General features: G+C 31.2%; 1 protein-coding gene and 1 long non-coding RNA gene across 15 annotated transcripts in view; one reads left to right on the top strand and one right to left on the bottom strand.

Annotated features, from left to right (window-relative positions):
• The window catches only part of LOC113403750 (tight junction protein ZO-3-like), a 109531-nt gene that overhangs the window by 60002 nt on the left and 34101 nt on the right, over positions 1-15428 (top strand). Inside the window, exon 1 of one of the 14 annotated variants that reach the window (XM_064218103.1) lies at positions 1162-1350. The exons of 12 other annotated variants lie outside the window; for them this stretch is intronic. In XM_064218103.1, coding sequence (XP_064074173.1) covers positions 1165-1350 — 186 coding nt within the window. In that variant the 5' untranslated portion in view covers positions 1162-1164. Of the gene's footprint in view, positions 1-1161; positions 1351-8369; positions 8768-15428 lie in introns of those variants that run through there. One more of the 14 variants, XM_064218104.1, reaches the window with a different exon arrangement.
• Positions 910-1692, bottom strand: LOC135193863 (uncharacterized). The gene is made up of 2 exons (XR_010309486.1): positions 1468-1692; positions 910-1327 (listed from the first exon to the last, which is right to left on the bottom strand). It is a non-coding gene; the product is annotated as an uncharacterized LOC135193863 (long non-coding RNA).

The following is a 15428-nucleotide window of genomic DNA, read 5'->3' as shown; positions in this document are numbered from 1 at the left end:
AATAGCCTTATCGTTTTCGGAGAAGGTTTTAGCATAAAATATTATTATGTTTAAATAGCTGCGCTGCCCTCGCTTTAAAGTTAGTCTATTGACGTGACAAGCGTGAAATCATGTTCTTCCATATCTTTTACAATAAAAGACCGACATTTTTATAAAATCGTATTATATTTGTATATAGCTTTAACAATGGCCACTGTGGTGCATTATAACAAATAACAATGTTTAAAGCAATGATTACAAACTTTTCAAACTCATTCATGTGTATCGGCGCGTGCCAATGCGTGTGTTTTTCACTTATTTGACATAACATTTTCTCCCTGCTTTGTATGTGTAGCCAGGAACTAGAAATGTAGTATCCTTGCATATATAATTTGAATATAAATATACAATATACATTTTAGACATCTCTTTCAAAATATTGCCGAAGTTTTTTTTATAATTCTGTAACCAATTTATATTTTTTCTAACCGAATAACTAGTGATAACTTAATAATACATAACTAGATTAACAAATATGTAGTTTTTTTTTAATTTTACGTGATTTTTATTCTTTCTTAAAGACCATGTTAAATCTACTAAGGATTACTGCTAACTATTCAAAAAGCTATTCTCTGGTTTTCTATCTTTGGATTAATTATTGCTTTGTCTATGGGATTCTTAGACTTTTTAGTCAAAGATCGCTGAATAATATAAGCGCCAATTTTATTTATTTCCACCGTTTGGAAAACACCAAAGGACAGACAGTTTGAACACATTTTTCAATATTGATCGAAGCGATGCGTCGCGCTTCACGTACTTTATTGGAAAAGGCAGATAAATGTATGATAATTACATGTCATGTGTACAGGACCATCTGCATCCACGCAAACGCATTTCAAACAGTGAACACTTAACGCTCGCACGCCTACATTTTTGACAACAACGAGGTGCTAAAGATTCAAATATTAATGAAATATTTATCATTTGGAAACCTCGAGTCATATCAAAATTAAAACAAAATTTCCAGTAGCTTATATTTTTAATATTAAAAATCAAGTTCTACTTACAGTAATTCAATATACTTTCGCGTGTGACATCGTATAATCTGTGCAAATATCTTTTCGCGCGCATTTCAAGTGAAACTTTTTAAATTGTGAATGTGCCCTTGACTTTATATTGAGTGCAATGATAAATTTATATGGAAGTAGTCGTCATAACAGGAGTTTGTATGGCACGGTGCGCTCCTTGGTGCCTAGGACGGCCCCCATAACGAGTGTCGAAGATCTAATGTATACGACGCCTTATTTTTATCACCTACCACCCCCGCCTCAACAGTTAAATACTTTCCCTGGAAGAAAGAGACGTAAACGGGTGAGATTACATTCATATAATATTTTTAATACACAAACAAAACACAAACTAACAGTCTTTGCTGTTTAATAAAAAAAAAAAAAAGAATGCGAAAAATGTATAACGAATACTCATTACATATTCGTTGAACATGCTATTTAGTGGTGTCTATGCGTTTCACTCGATATCTCTCAATGAATAACGACATCAGACTGTAAGACACGTAGAACGAGGTAGAAAAGACGATCACATCGAATAATAATTTCTTTCCGCTCATTTCAATTCGAAGATTTGCGCTAACCAATCGCAAATTGTTAATTGAAAATATTAAAATATTTTAACATTTTTTTTGTATTTCTACTTTATTTCATTGAACTGCGACGTAACTATCTTTAATGTCAATTTTACAAAAGAGTTCTAATATTATTAAATTAAAAAAAAAAAACACATTTATAACCTCTTTTCACGGATATACCTAAATAATTAAAACAAATCATTAATAACATTTTAGATTGGGATGTACATTACTTTGATTAATGAGTTTAGGGTAATTAAAAGATTACAAAGGATTTCATTTGTTAAATACATTTTCTCTATTTCGTTATATTAAGAGGATGTATATAATTACATTAATCAGGCACCGAATTAATCATTGATCACAAAGTCAATAACTCCAAAATCGCTGTTCTTGTTCTGCCTTGTCTATGGATGTATTTATAATGATGCTTTAAATTATTTTAACAGGACCAAAAGAATTGCTATTCCATTGTTTGGCATATTTAAGCCCACGCATAAGAAAAATCTGTAACAAATTGAAAATATCTTTATCTGGATTCGAAATGTAGATTCTATGGAGAAGGACCGGCAAGAGAATCAGTAGTTAGGTATTTTTTCCACCAATTTACATATAGTCCATGTATCGTAAACGAAAGTATCGGATATCCGAAATAAAAATGTATCCGAAACCGATAAAATATTTATGTAATAATTTGTTATTATTTTAGTTAGTAATTGTATTTTAAAGCTTATTGTTTTTTCCTGTGATTACACCGAACACGATATAGTCTTCCAACCATAAGAGAAGTAAAGCGTAATAAACTCGAATAATTTATGATGATTAGTTTGGATTTGCAAAAAAAGTGGTGTTTGAATGTCGGCAGTTGTTATCAGAACTTCGCAACTAAAATTAAAGTTGAGTAGTTTACGATATAGCAGAGCTGTAAGTAAATCGCATTGAATATGTAAATCCAAGGTCTGTTTATCTTAACCCCTTCTTCGATTAGAATAGGCTACAGGTATCTTAATTGCCCTCTCAAATTAGCTTAGAGATTTATTTATTTAGATTAGAATCAGCCCAAGATCCCATTATTGTGTACTAACGCCTTGCCTGAGGCTTCGCCCTCGGATGAAATAAAAACTAAATTATAGCATAATTTTATACATATTATCATAATGTGCTTACAATTTAATGTCACTGTTTAATACCATAATGTAGTTGTATAGCTTTAACGACTAATAACAAATATGTATGTTAACTTTAAATTTGTTATAACTTTTGATAGACTGAACTGATTTTAATGGAATACGGGCTAAACTGTACCTTAGAATATATCATATGATGTTTATATTTGTAATTTTTAAACTTTTTGAAGATAACCACAGACAAACAAACATACAAATAAAAATAAAAACAATGCTTTTTTTGAAAACTTTCAAAAAGGCAGTTCTTTTGAAATCAGACAAACCCTTTAATTCTATTTATATTCAACGATATGTTATATATAATAAAACGTTATTGGTGCCTAAAAAACTAAATTATGTTTTTCGTTTTTACTTTTTCGAAGAGGGAACTTGCTTGAATCAGACGGCGCCAAGTTATGAATCAGAGCATTCATTGCAGCCGGACCTATCACAAATCCTGTCAGTCAAGTTTATGCATGTCGAACATTGCAGTAATTTTTTTTTACAATTGTACCTGGACAGGTACTATTAAACCGGAAACTGTTCGGAACAAAAAGACGACGCTCGATGACGACGATAATCGAATTGACGATGTACACAGTCCCTGCTTATATTTCTTACGGTGCCAATGTCTAAGGGCAGTGGTGACCACTTACCAGTCAGCATACCTATTAAAAAAAATTTAAGATCTTGTATATCATTTTTAGCTTAAGAAAGTCTAGTGAATTTGAACGACGAAAGTAAACATCGTAAGGAAACAATGTGTATCCACTAATCTTGTTTAAAGCAGCGTGATAGGATAAGTCTCCTCGAAAGGAGAGTAGGTAAGACTCAGAAATGAGACATACACATAACCAAGCTGTAAAAGCTATCTATACAGGATCACGCAGAATTACCAGATAAATACATACAGGTTTACCTTGCAAGTGATTTATCCAAGTGATCGTTGCGTGTATCGCCAACATTAGACGTCTCGCATGTTAAATGTTTACTTTCTTTATGATAAAACGTTTATTTCTCGCAATATTGAATAATAAAATTATATTCCTAGTGAGCAAAAATATTTGTAGAAATATAACATTTATTTATAATCTAAGTGCTTTATAAAATTGAATGTGAATATTAATGGCGTTCATATCTAGAAAATATGTATAAAGACAAACAAAAGTCCAAAATATTACGCAAATTTTATTACATATTCTATTATGGTAGACACATGATGACCTACGAATTTTCTGGAAATGGTGATTATTTTTTACATGATAATATTGAGTAAGGAAAAAAAACATGCCATCTTTTAAATATATTAAATATGCGAAAACGCAAATGAATAGGGTAAGTTTTACTTCAGATCGGTCAACTTCAATTGCACGTGTTGCACTTCACTCAACTGACACAAGAAGAAAGTTAAGGCGCATCAAATCTTTACGTGTTTTCCATACCATGGAAGTATAACAAATTATTTTATTTATTTATTTATTTATTGGAAAAAGTTACACCATCAACATAAGCACTTAAAATTAATATCTGTTGGGTAACATATAAAATGATACGTCTTTAAAGGTGTAAACAACATTTTCTTTATTTTTTACGACTAAATTTGCTTTTGTTTTATAATACAAAAGTCTTATTAATGTTGCATATTAAAAATATAAACCTAAAACAATCGTCACGATCTGAATTACTCTACTGATACCTGTTCAAGACTTACAGCATAAAAACAAAAAACCTCATTATAACAAAATTACAGTTATAGGAGTCATAAGTGAAGATTGAATCAGTGATAGTTATGTCATAGAAGGTACCAATGTCTTAATAATTTATCTTACAAAAATTATAATCAGGAACCCAATAATTTTATCTAAAAAGAATCGAACAATTAACTCCTTTCAATCGACTCCATTTCACGTCAAAAATTCCTGTACTTTATATTTCAAACATTCATTCCAATATTTCTGCATTGACTTTTTCACTTGCTCTATAAAATGCCTTTGTTCTACGTTCTTGTGACGTAATTGGAATTGATATCATTCCAAAAGAATAGTTCACGAACGTCGACATTGATAACACCGTTATGAAAAACTTCAATTGCTGCTTCTTATCCATCGTTTGCTGATTCCTTAGGTCTTGATTCAGGTAAATTTATATGATAAGTTTTTATTTCTGATAAATCACTCACTTTAAGTAGATATAGAATTGACAAGGAGACAAGTTGCAGTGCAGCCAAGATAAACACGGACAAAATGTTATTTAGGAAGACACCAAGGAAATGATTCTATTTTCTCTTTCTTCTTTTACCTGAACTTTTATGACTGCAATCCTCCGGTTTATGGCTCGAGCTTAGTTTTTTTTTTTATTATTATAATTGTCATGTGTTCGTGTCATTTAACAGATAATATATTTTTGACACTATAAAATAAATAGTTTGTGTTGTGATTATAATAAAAAAAAAGTATTCAATAAAATTAAAACATTAATAATATGACTAGCTAATGTAACTGATAATAAAGATGTAATGTATTTCTGAATTATGAGAGAGAATCTTTAACTTAACTAAAATAACATAAATTTTTCGTTTTACTATATTTAGTTTTAAATTAATTAATTTCAAAATCGTTAGGAGCTTAGATGACCAATTCAAATCTGTCAAACTATTTTAATTTATCGCATAATTTGCGGCGGAGAAAACTATCGTGAGGATATTTGCATCTACAAAATAATCCGTCACGTGTATTCTACGTGGTGGAATTAGCTCCAAGTCTTCACCATAACAGAAAAAAAGAATTTAATCTGCAGTAAGGTACTTAAAGAGTTGTACTTAGTTAATTAAAATAAATAAAAATATAAAATAAAATACTGTGTAAAAAAATATGTTTATATAAAAACAATTAATGTATAAAATATTAAACAAACTTTTTTTCAAAGTGTAATAAGTTTTATACAAAAATATAATTTTAATTAAAAATTAATCAACGCTAAGATTTGGATTATTTCTGACTCAGTCTCTCGGACAAGGTGGTAACGCGCCTGTAGATTTAGAAGCATCTGATTCGCAAGGATTTTTTATAATTGTCATCAAAGTCTTCTCCGGTGTAAAGTATCCGTAAGAATATAAACCAGCTAAAACTGATCCAAACACGATAGCTGCCATTTGGAGTATACCTTTCTTATCCCTCTGCTCATAATTCTTCCGATCATTTATCACAGCAAGGAAATCCTTACGAGGCGTTAAATGCCACAAGTGAGTTGGTTTGATTCCGTTAAATCTTTTTAGCATAACGATTTTAATTTAAAAAAAAATCAAATCCTCAGGTACTTGTATTTGTTAAAATATATACGAACATATTTTTAGTGTTGAATCTGAAAATGATATGACATTATAAATAGTTTTATAATGTTTTTGGACTATTAATAGATTGATAATATAAAACTTTGAATAAATAATAAATTGGTAAACATCTAATAGGCAGTTTCAAATCACTTTTGACATTGTCAAATATAAGTATGTTTGAATATTTTGTGCTCAACTAATGTATGTACACGCCAGAAAAATAAAAAAATCAAGATAACTATGCAATAATTTTAAATGAAGTTACCATTACGGCCTACCACCTCCACGGGTCTTTTCAAAAACTGTAGCAATACAAGATATGAGCGCTGATGCTGTAACTATCATTATAAGTTCTTGTCGGCCCATGTCATTTTATTATTTTGATATTTTTAACCGGTGACATTTTCAAACGTTTAATTATTTTTTTTAATAATTTGTCAAGTGTTATTTTCCAAAAAGTTTAGCTGAATCTAAGTTTAAAAATATATGAAATTCAAATACACAAAAATGGAAATATGGTATTCTAAAAAATAAGACTCTATTGAAAGGATAATTGCGTAAAATGTTTTCGCAATCAACGCTTCTGAACACCTTTAGAATATACATACATACATTTAGTATAAAATAATGATATATGTTATATGTGATGTAGTATTTTACTTATATATTATACTTTGATCTGAACAGTCTTGACGACCAGTCCCTATTTCTCTCTTGTAAGAGATATTGCAAGATTAATTCGGGCTTATGTAGCTTCATTACACGCTGTTTAAAAATAACATTAGTTATTATAAATAAAATTAATTTGACATAATATCATAAAAGTAACATTCTGCAAAGACATTTCTGATGCGGGTTGGTGCATACGGACATGTAATTTTCCTTCAAATTTTTTTCTTCACCGCCGAACACGAGATGAATTGTAAACACATATTAAGCAAATCATTTTTCATCAGTGGTCCATGTTCTGATTTGAATCGCAATCTCCTGTGTTACTAGATCATCTCGGATTCTCACATCCGTTGTATTAAATGTAAAAGCAACTATTTTAGTCGCATAAAAGCAGTTTGGAGAGTCAATACTATTATCATTAAGCTTAAAAACATGTTTTAGAAAAAAAAAAACAACGAAATTAAAAGAGAGTAACCGGAAAATTTATCTTAACGCGGCTTTGACTTATCGCCGTAAGCGTATACGAGACAGGATTGTGTAAGAACTTTCACTTGCATTTTCAACTAACGTACGAGCTTGAAGTTTATGCAGTATATACTTAGTATTGCCAGTAAAATAAATCCCATTTAAAGTCAATTATATCAGGGACTTTTTTATTTAATTATATGTTCAATACAAAAAATTTAGTACTATTTAACAATTTAATATTTTAATACATGAAATATAAATTAGAAGATATGGGAAACCAATAACGTACTCTGTTTTAAAATGAGTAATTCTAGTTTATTTAGTAGACTAATAAGTAATGTATTTTTATTTTGAATAGAATATAATTTAAAAAAATCATAGATCTCAGGTAAGAATCCCTAGCATAATATACATTAGCTTGGTAATAAAACTGTGTGCGTTTCACTAGTAGAACAGCTTTTAAAATGGGATAAGGATAGTCCCTTAAAATCTCTTGACTAGAATATTAATTTCAGACCTTATTACACCGATTTAAAGTTCGAAATTAAAGTAATGTTTTTTCATTTATGACGAGACATTAGTCTCCACGAGGGACCGTGCCTTTCGGCCTTCACCAGAGATGCATTAGACCGGTTCGATTTATCGATTGGGTCAATCGTTTCTCGTTGATCAAACGCTGATAAACGGTCATCTACAATACCATAACCAAATAATTTAATTAAGTAACAAGCTTACAATTTATAAATCATAAAAATAATGGTAATTATCGTCTTGGGGTAGAAGGATGTTCTATAAATATTGGAAGGAGGAAAGCGAGGCAGCTTTAGAGATGGTCCGATGTAAAAAGTGGCTTGTCTAGTGACGAGTGTGCAGAGCTATTATGTTTTTCAACTACAACTTAACTTTCAAGCTTCGAGCCTCTCCGAGTCCGTGCCGTGCCTCGTAGTGGGAGCAAAACCTGTAGATACTGTTCGCCTACTTCGGGGCGGAGTACCTGCTCGAATGCCGTCTCTTTCACTCTCGTCGCGGACGTACTTCTCTCGAGAACTCCTGTCTCATCGCACAACTCTGGTATGCAAAGATTGATAGCGTATATGACCATTTGGTTTTGAAAGTCCCGAGAAATCACGCACGGTTAACTTTTCGCTGCCTGGCGTCCTTAGTTAGGATCGGACGGACGTGCTGCTGTAAAACGCAGCCTTTAAAACTTTTATTTAATAATAACAATGATACAAATAACGTACAGTAAATTGCAACGGGGGACTGTTCGTTTGTGATTCAACGACGCTCTTCTTTGTGCGGAGCGGGTTGTGTTGGTGCGATTACATTATTTTGTGTTAAGTTTTGTTTTTCTGGTAGTCTCTCGTTAATTTCTGAAGTGTATGACTGAGATGTGTGGTGATATAGATTGGTCAGTGAGTGAATAATGTTAATACAGCAATGGATCCAATGGCAGACAACGGATTAGTTGTGAATAATTTGAACCATGTCCGGAGTGACTCTCAGGTAAGCCGTAGGTATCGATGAGGCAAAACACGTTTGCCGTTGCATACCTGCCTATGAATAAGTGCAATGACTCCCCAATTATTTGTTACTTTTTACGGCCTAATACATTCATAAATTATAGGCATATTTACACTTTTAATGTCATTATAAGAAAAATAGGTATTTACGTATTTTATAGGTGTTTGAGATTCGAAGCAATCACTTATACGTACGTTGTGAATTGAATAAAACTCAACTTTTTTTATATCGTTTTGGTATTTAAATATCCTATAAAGGGTGTATAAGTTTATTTCACGAGAACAAAAGATAACCTTATACAATTAAGAAGTACTTACTTTAATATAAAATCATATATTACTGAGGTGATATCATAAATACCTGAATATTGGTTACCATTATGTTGGGTGTACAATGACAAGAACAAAGGCTAAAAAGCTCGAAACCTAAAAACTATGTTAAATTTTAAACAAAACTAAATTGATTTAAATGAAAAAAATGTACATAAGTTAAACTTTTTATGTTAAATATTTCAAACAAAGTGGATTCTAAAAGAATAATTTTTATTTCAAGTAAACCAATAGAGCACCTGTTTATTGTATTGGACCCGTTAAAACCAAATGAGCCCAACTCGAGGGGCTTATTTGGTTTATCTTCCCGGAACCGCAAGATTAGCACGTTGGTAATTATTGTATTATCAACTAAATTACATACATGCAAAGTTTAAAATCGAGACGATACTATAATATTTACTTGGTGGTAAGGCTTTGTAAACCCTTATGGGTAGGTACCACCCACTCATCAGATATTCTACCGCCAAACAGCAGTACTAAATATTGTTGTGTTCCGGCTTGAAGGGTGATTGAGCTTGCAGTTACAGGCTCCCTCAAGATACATAACATCTTAGTTCCCAAGGTTGGTGGCGCATTGGTGATGTAAGGAATGGTTAATATTTCATACAGCGTCATTGTCTATGGACGTTGGTGACCACTCACCATCAGGTGGCCCATTTGCACGTCCGCCAACATACACAATAAATTTAAAAAAAAAACTATTTATAATACTGTTAACTATTTGAAGTATATTCAAATAAACAAATCTATGAAAGATTTGTTTATGAATTTAGTTAGTAGAAGTTTGGTAATAAAGCCTATTACTGCTCCCCCGCCCCTTTATGAAAAGTAGCGATGAATATCGACATTATCAAGATTTAAGTCAACGAATTGTTCTCACATTATAAAAACAATGACTGTAATTATAACGTAATAGTCGTCTGTTATTGTAATAACACCCTTTTAACTTCCACTGATAAGACACGCGATACTGACAAGATGAAAAGAATCTTTCGTTTGTGCAACAAGTTCTAGTCTATATAACAAAAGTGGTAAAAATAATACACTGTATGAATAAAGATAAGAAATATGTTCTCCTAGATATTTTATGGTCATATCAGGTTCGAAAGAAAGAGACGGAATATATAGTCGTATTTCATACTTTTTAGAATCATATAGTAAAACGTGAGGCAACTAAAACTAAAAATCTGTCAAAATCAAAATATACTTTATTCAAGTAGCCTCATACTTTTGACGTCGTTGACATCGATATTTTTCAAAACTATAAATGTAAAGCTACCACAGGTTCGGAATGTAAGTTTTAAAAGACCCGGCAAGCAACTCAGTAGTTACTCTTATTTGACAATTAAATAACATTGTTTCGTTAATATTTAACTTTAATAATGAATTATGAAATGTTTTTATTTTGTACATTTATATTAAATGTTATTATTAAAAACAAAATCGTAAGTGCAGCTTATAGGAGATTTTGGAGGTTTTGTGGCTCCAGTATAAATTGGACACATCTGGCAACATTTCATTCAATATGCAGGTCTCCTCAAGGGTTTATACGTCAAGCACGAAATAATTATAAACAAACCAAGCATATGAAAACTTGCCGGAATTAGAACCCATCGAATGGATTATTTAATATTTCAAATCAGTTTAATTTATCAATTTAAAAAAATGTTATAAATAAAAATGAGTTTATTACTTTATCTGTTAGATTGTATTCATATAAATTATCATAATATCATATAAAACTCACTATTCATTCAAAAAACTATCGATACCTGGATGACCCAAGCAAATAAGTTATTGAATCATTTTTAACATTATGTCAAGAAGTAATAATCATATCGATAAATAAATAAGGAATGGTTGTATGTCAAAATCAATTAAAAATACGAAAATAAAAGATATTAAAATTTTACTTTAAAAAAATTATAAATTAAAAATCTTGAAACTAAGAACGTGTAGCGCAGGCCGCAGACATTTGAATTTAGATTCCCTACTTATTTTACACCTTTCTTATCACCTAACTAACGAGTACCTTCCAAAATCACCTGTCGGTAATGACAATACAAAGATGTAACGCAATAAAGAGCCGTAAAATCAAATAGATGGTCGAGGTGAAAAAGGTAGCATTTTTTGCACGCAGCATGTTCAAAATCGGAGAAGGCACACGTCAGGTGACGTCACTGCTCCCGCCATAACCAGTTTCGCGCCAATTCGCAGCTGTCGTCGGCAAAGCGGTCGGACCGCCAATAATTTAGTCTTCTTACTTTATTTTTCTTTTCTTCGGCCTCGGGCTTCAGCCTCTGAGATACACCGTTAACTTCGCTAATTGTGGACTGTTATTTTTTATAATTCCATTTATGAAATTTAAACTATCTCGTCAGTATGAGTTTATTAAGTTTAAGGTATTCCAGGTAGGGTCTCTTGTTCGCAACCGCGGATCTATCCGAATGACTCATTCGCGTTCCCACGTATATAAATTTGATCCGGAAAGTCATTCAGTAAAGGTCAACTTGCTTTGTTGTTCTTTAATTTTACAAATAATCAATTCTATTAGCATGTAAGTTGGCAAGCTTCAATTTAATATCACTGAATCGAGAGTTTCGATCATTTCGGCGGAAATGAGCCAGCTATTCTCGAGGCGACAGGACTCCAAGAGTCGTTAAATAATGAAGATTCACTGAATACAAATAAAGAGCAAAAATTTAATTCATAATTAAAATATTTCGTAATAGTAATAATAACATCTACATCATTTACAAATATTTCTACATCATTTTTTTATAAACTTACGTAATATTTATAAAAATGGAGATATAATAATAATGATTTATAATAGTTTCCAATCTATACGAAACGAGGAATCCGTAATAAACTTCAGGCTTCAGCAAAAAAACCTCGCTGTAGTTATAAAATGAGAACATTTCTTCGAAATCGATCTATATTTTCACGCATCACGCAAAAAACGAAGTTGTTCAAATGAAAAACGATTTGAGTGTAGCTTGTGACTTTCATGAATAATTGATACTAGTATACTATATTATATTATCTCTATTTGTTTCTCTTTAACGACCAAACATTGAACTCCTAGAAAGGACATAGGCTACTTTTTGTGTCTAATACCTGACAACCAACCCCTTAAATCTGAGCGAAGACTCGGGCGTAAAATAGTATTTATTTTAATGTTTAAAAATAATATATTCATTCCATTAGGCTCATATAACTATATCACAAAATTGAATAAGATACGAGAGAAATTGCGTGCACAGATCATTTATCATAAAATATCTAGACATGGTAATCTATGTGTTTAACTGGTAGGGCGTAGCGACATGTTCAAAATAGAGTTCTCTATAAATTGCTAATATAGGTCACTTCTGTTACCTAGACTGCCTGTGGCTGCAAATGGCAAAAATAACTACGAGTGCACACTTGCCACTTCAGTCAAGACTTTATTTTAAAATAGTTACTGTATCAGATTCTATTCCGGTTATTATATAAAGTCTGACTTGCGAAAATAAACGCTAACTAAGATGAAACTATTTTTTTCTTTGTTTCTTGAATGTTAAGTAATAAGGCAAGCATTCTAAATAAATCCCATTCAATCATAAGATACGATGTTAATCTAGACATTTTATTAATAATGTTAGATCTATATCAGAACCATATGTCCTGTATTCCAACTATAACAGAAATAAAGCCAAATAAACAACATTTGATAGCAAATTGACGCGATGACATTGGTCGAGAGCTTTTTTAATCTATGGTATTCACTATGGATTTGCGAAAAAATGGCGTTTTGTACCCCGACGAAACTGTTATCGGAATTTTGGAAGTTAAATTAAAGTAGTATAATATAAATAAGTAGTTAAATTTAATAGTTTTGTATTATATATAAATATATATTAATCTTAAAGTAAAAAACTTAATCGTATATAAATATATGTATGTATGTCCGAGATAAATGTAATTTTATAATACCATAGAATATTATTCGTAAGCAGTAGTAATATTCATATAACTTTTAATACATAAGTAATAAATATTTATTTCTTGAAATAAGACGGGAGACACTGATTGTAAATACATTCATTACATAATAAGAAATTGAGTGAACTAGAAAGAGCGTGATTATGTTAATTATAAACAAGTTTCAACGGCTTTCATTAGTTGAAAGTTTTCAAGATTGACAGGCTGGCATATATCACGGCACGTTGGCATATATATGGCAAGTTCATCGATATACTTTCTATCGTAGTATCGATTTTTAAAATACAATTATTTTAATACTAACTTGGCTTAAATTAAATACAAATGTATTTTTTATGTATTAGTTATTCACTATCACACCATTCATTTAAAAATATTATTATTATATTTCGTCCACGTCTTTGCTCGTGTTACAGAGGTTGGTCGTCTAGTGTTAGGTATAAAATAGCATATGCCCTTAAATTCTCAAGCTCGTTTCATACAAAATTTCATCAAATTCAATTCAGTGGTTTGGCCGTTAAAGAACAACAGACAGAGTTAGTTTCGTATTTATAATATTACTACATATATAATAGTTAAGTTAGGAAAACAATTTCAATTGAGGTGCGTAATATTTGAAGGCCTTTAAACCATACTATATTATGTTTACAAGTTACAAGTAGAAGCAGCGGTTTTCTCGGAAAGGCAAGCTTTCTTAACGACCGGTCTTACGGTAGCTGTCAATGGAAACTAACGTCTAATACATATATAACGACCTGTTATTCATTAGCTAGTGTTATATTATAGCATACTTGTTTCTGTCCGCGGCTCCACCCGTGTGTGGACTGGTGTTAGGTACCTCTGAAATTTTGAAATTACATATCGTGTAGGTTTTTTAGTTAGGGCGATGAATCGTAACTTTCGCATTTATAATATCGCATTAATAAGTATTCAGAGATATAGTGTCCCGGATTTTGTTTGAGATTAATATATTTTTTTAACTTTAAGGATTAAGCAAGATTAAGAAATCGCACGCAATGTTAGTTTTTAAGATATACAATTTTCCGCTAACGTTTAACAATTGTTTTTTTAAGGAATATACATAAACTAAATAAAAAATACCTAACGATTTTGAAACAACCGCGAATATACATACAAACTGACACATTTAACCAAATTCCAAATCATTATTAATGCATAGGAGTAATAGCCCGTAAATGCCCCACAGGGCATAAGATTTCTAAACCTTCTGATTTAGAAATTGGAACGAGATTAATTATAAACACAAATAAACACTGAAATTCAGTGGTCCTTACCCAGATCTATATCCTGAGACGGTTAGGATCGTGTCCTTGCATATTTTTATTAGATATATTTGTTGCGGATTCTGTATTACTACACCAAACTTACTTGACAGGACTATAAGTACTGCTGTCTCTTTCTTATTTGTGGAACTAAAAAAGGATAGCAAATAGCTAAAATCTGTAAAGTTTCAAGAGATACTGTTATAATAATAATTTTAGCCAATCCAGCCAATTTTAACAGATGAATAGTATCTACATAAAGTTGTGCTAAAAAATAAACACAGGTGCATTTTCTATTCTCGCACTCTCGGCACTGCGGGGACGGCAATGCGACACAAATGGATAAAGATCAAAAATCATCAACGGCTTGAAATGCTTTGTGAGTCGCGCGAATGTATGTAACACTTCCATCTTTGGGACTCTAGGTCATCTCTGAAAATTTCTTGGATGAAAACTTCAATATAATTTTGGCCTCATTCGAAATTGAACACTGGACCTCAAGATTTGCAGTGTTATAAGATGATATTTTTTATCGACTAAAGACAATGGTTGTGTAAAACAGAATTAACACAACTTATCTTAAACACTACAAAAAGCTTTAAAAATCTAACGTAACCTCATTTATCAGATGTTGCGTCTAAGATCTACTGAGAATAAACATACACTCAATCATACGTATTTATACATAAACAGAATTAATGTGATATCCTTCTTTATTAGATCTGAGTCGATGAAAAATTATATTATTACATATAGTATCTTTGTAAGCATGTTTTTTTTATGAATAATATTCGGTAATTAATTGTTCTTTGGTTAATCTACAGAAGTTATGGATTATTTTCCATTGAAATAATAGATTTAACGAACGGAAAGCTATGCATATTAAATACTATTCATCCTTGCATAATATTAATGCACCGAAAATTTACTTCCAACTTTTACTTTCCGCAAACCGGTCGACTCGAATAAAACAAGAATAATTTCAACGCAGAATAATAACTAAACGTAGTACTAAAGTATGTACACGAAAACGAAATATAA

Source organism: Vanessa tameamea, chromosome 20 (genome assembly GCF_037043105.1).
Source record: "Vanessa tameamea isolate UH-Manoa-2023 chromosome 20, ilVanTame1 primary haplotype, whole genome shotgun sequence".
NCBI classification, from domain to species: Eukaryota; Metazoa; Arthropoda; class Insecta; order Lepidoptera; family Nymphalidae; genus Vanessa; species Vanessa tameamea.
The sequence above is the reverse complement of the archived record's forward strand: the minus strand, read 5'-3'. Positions and strand labels throughout refer to the sequence as shown.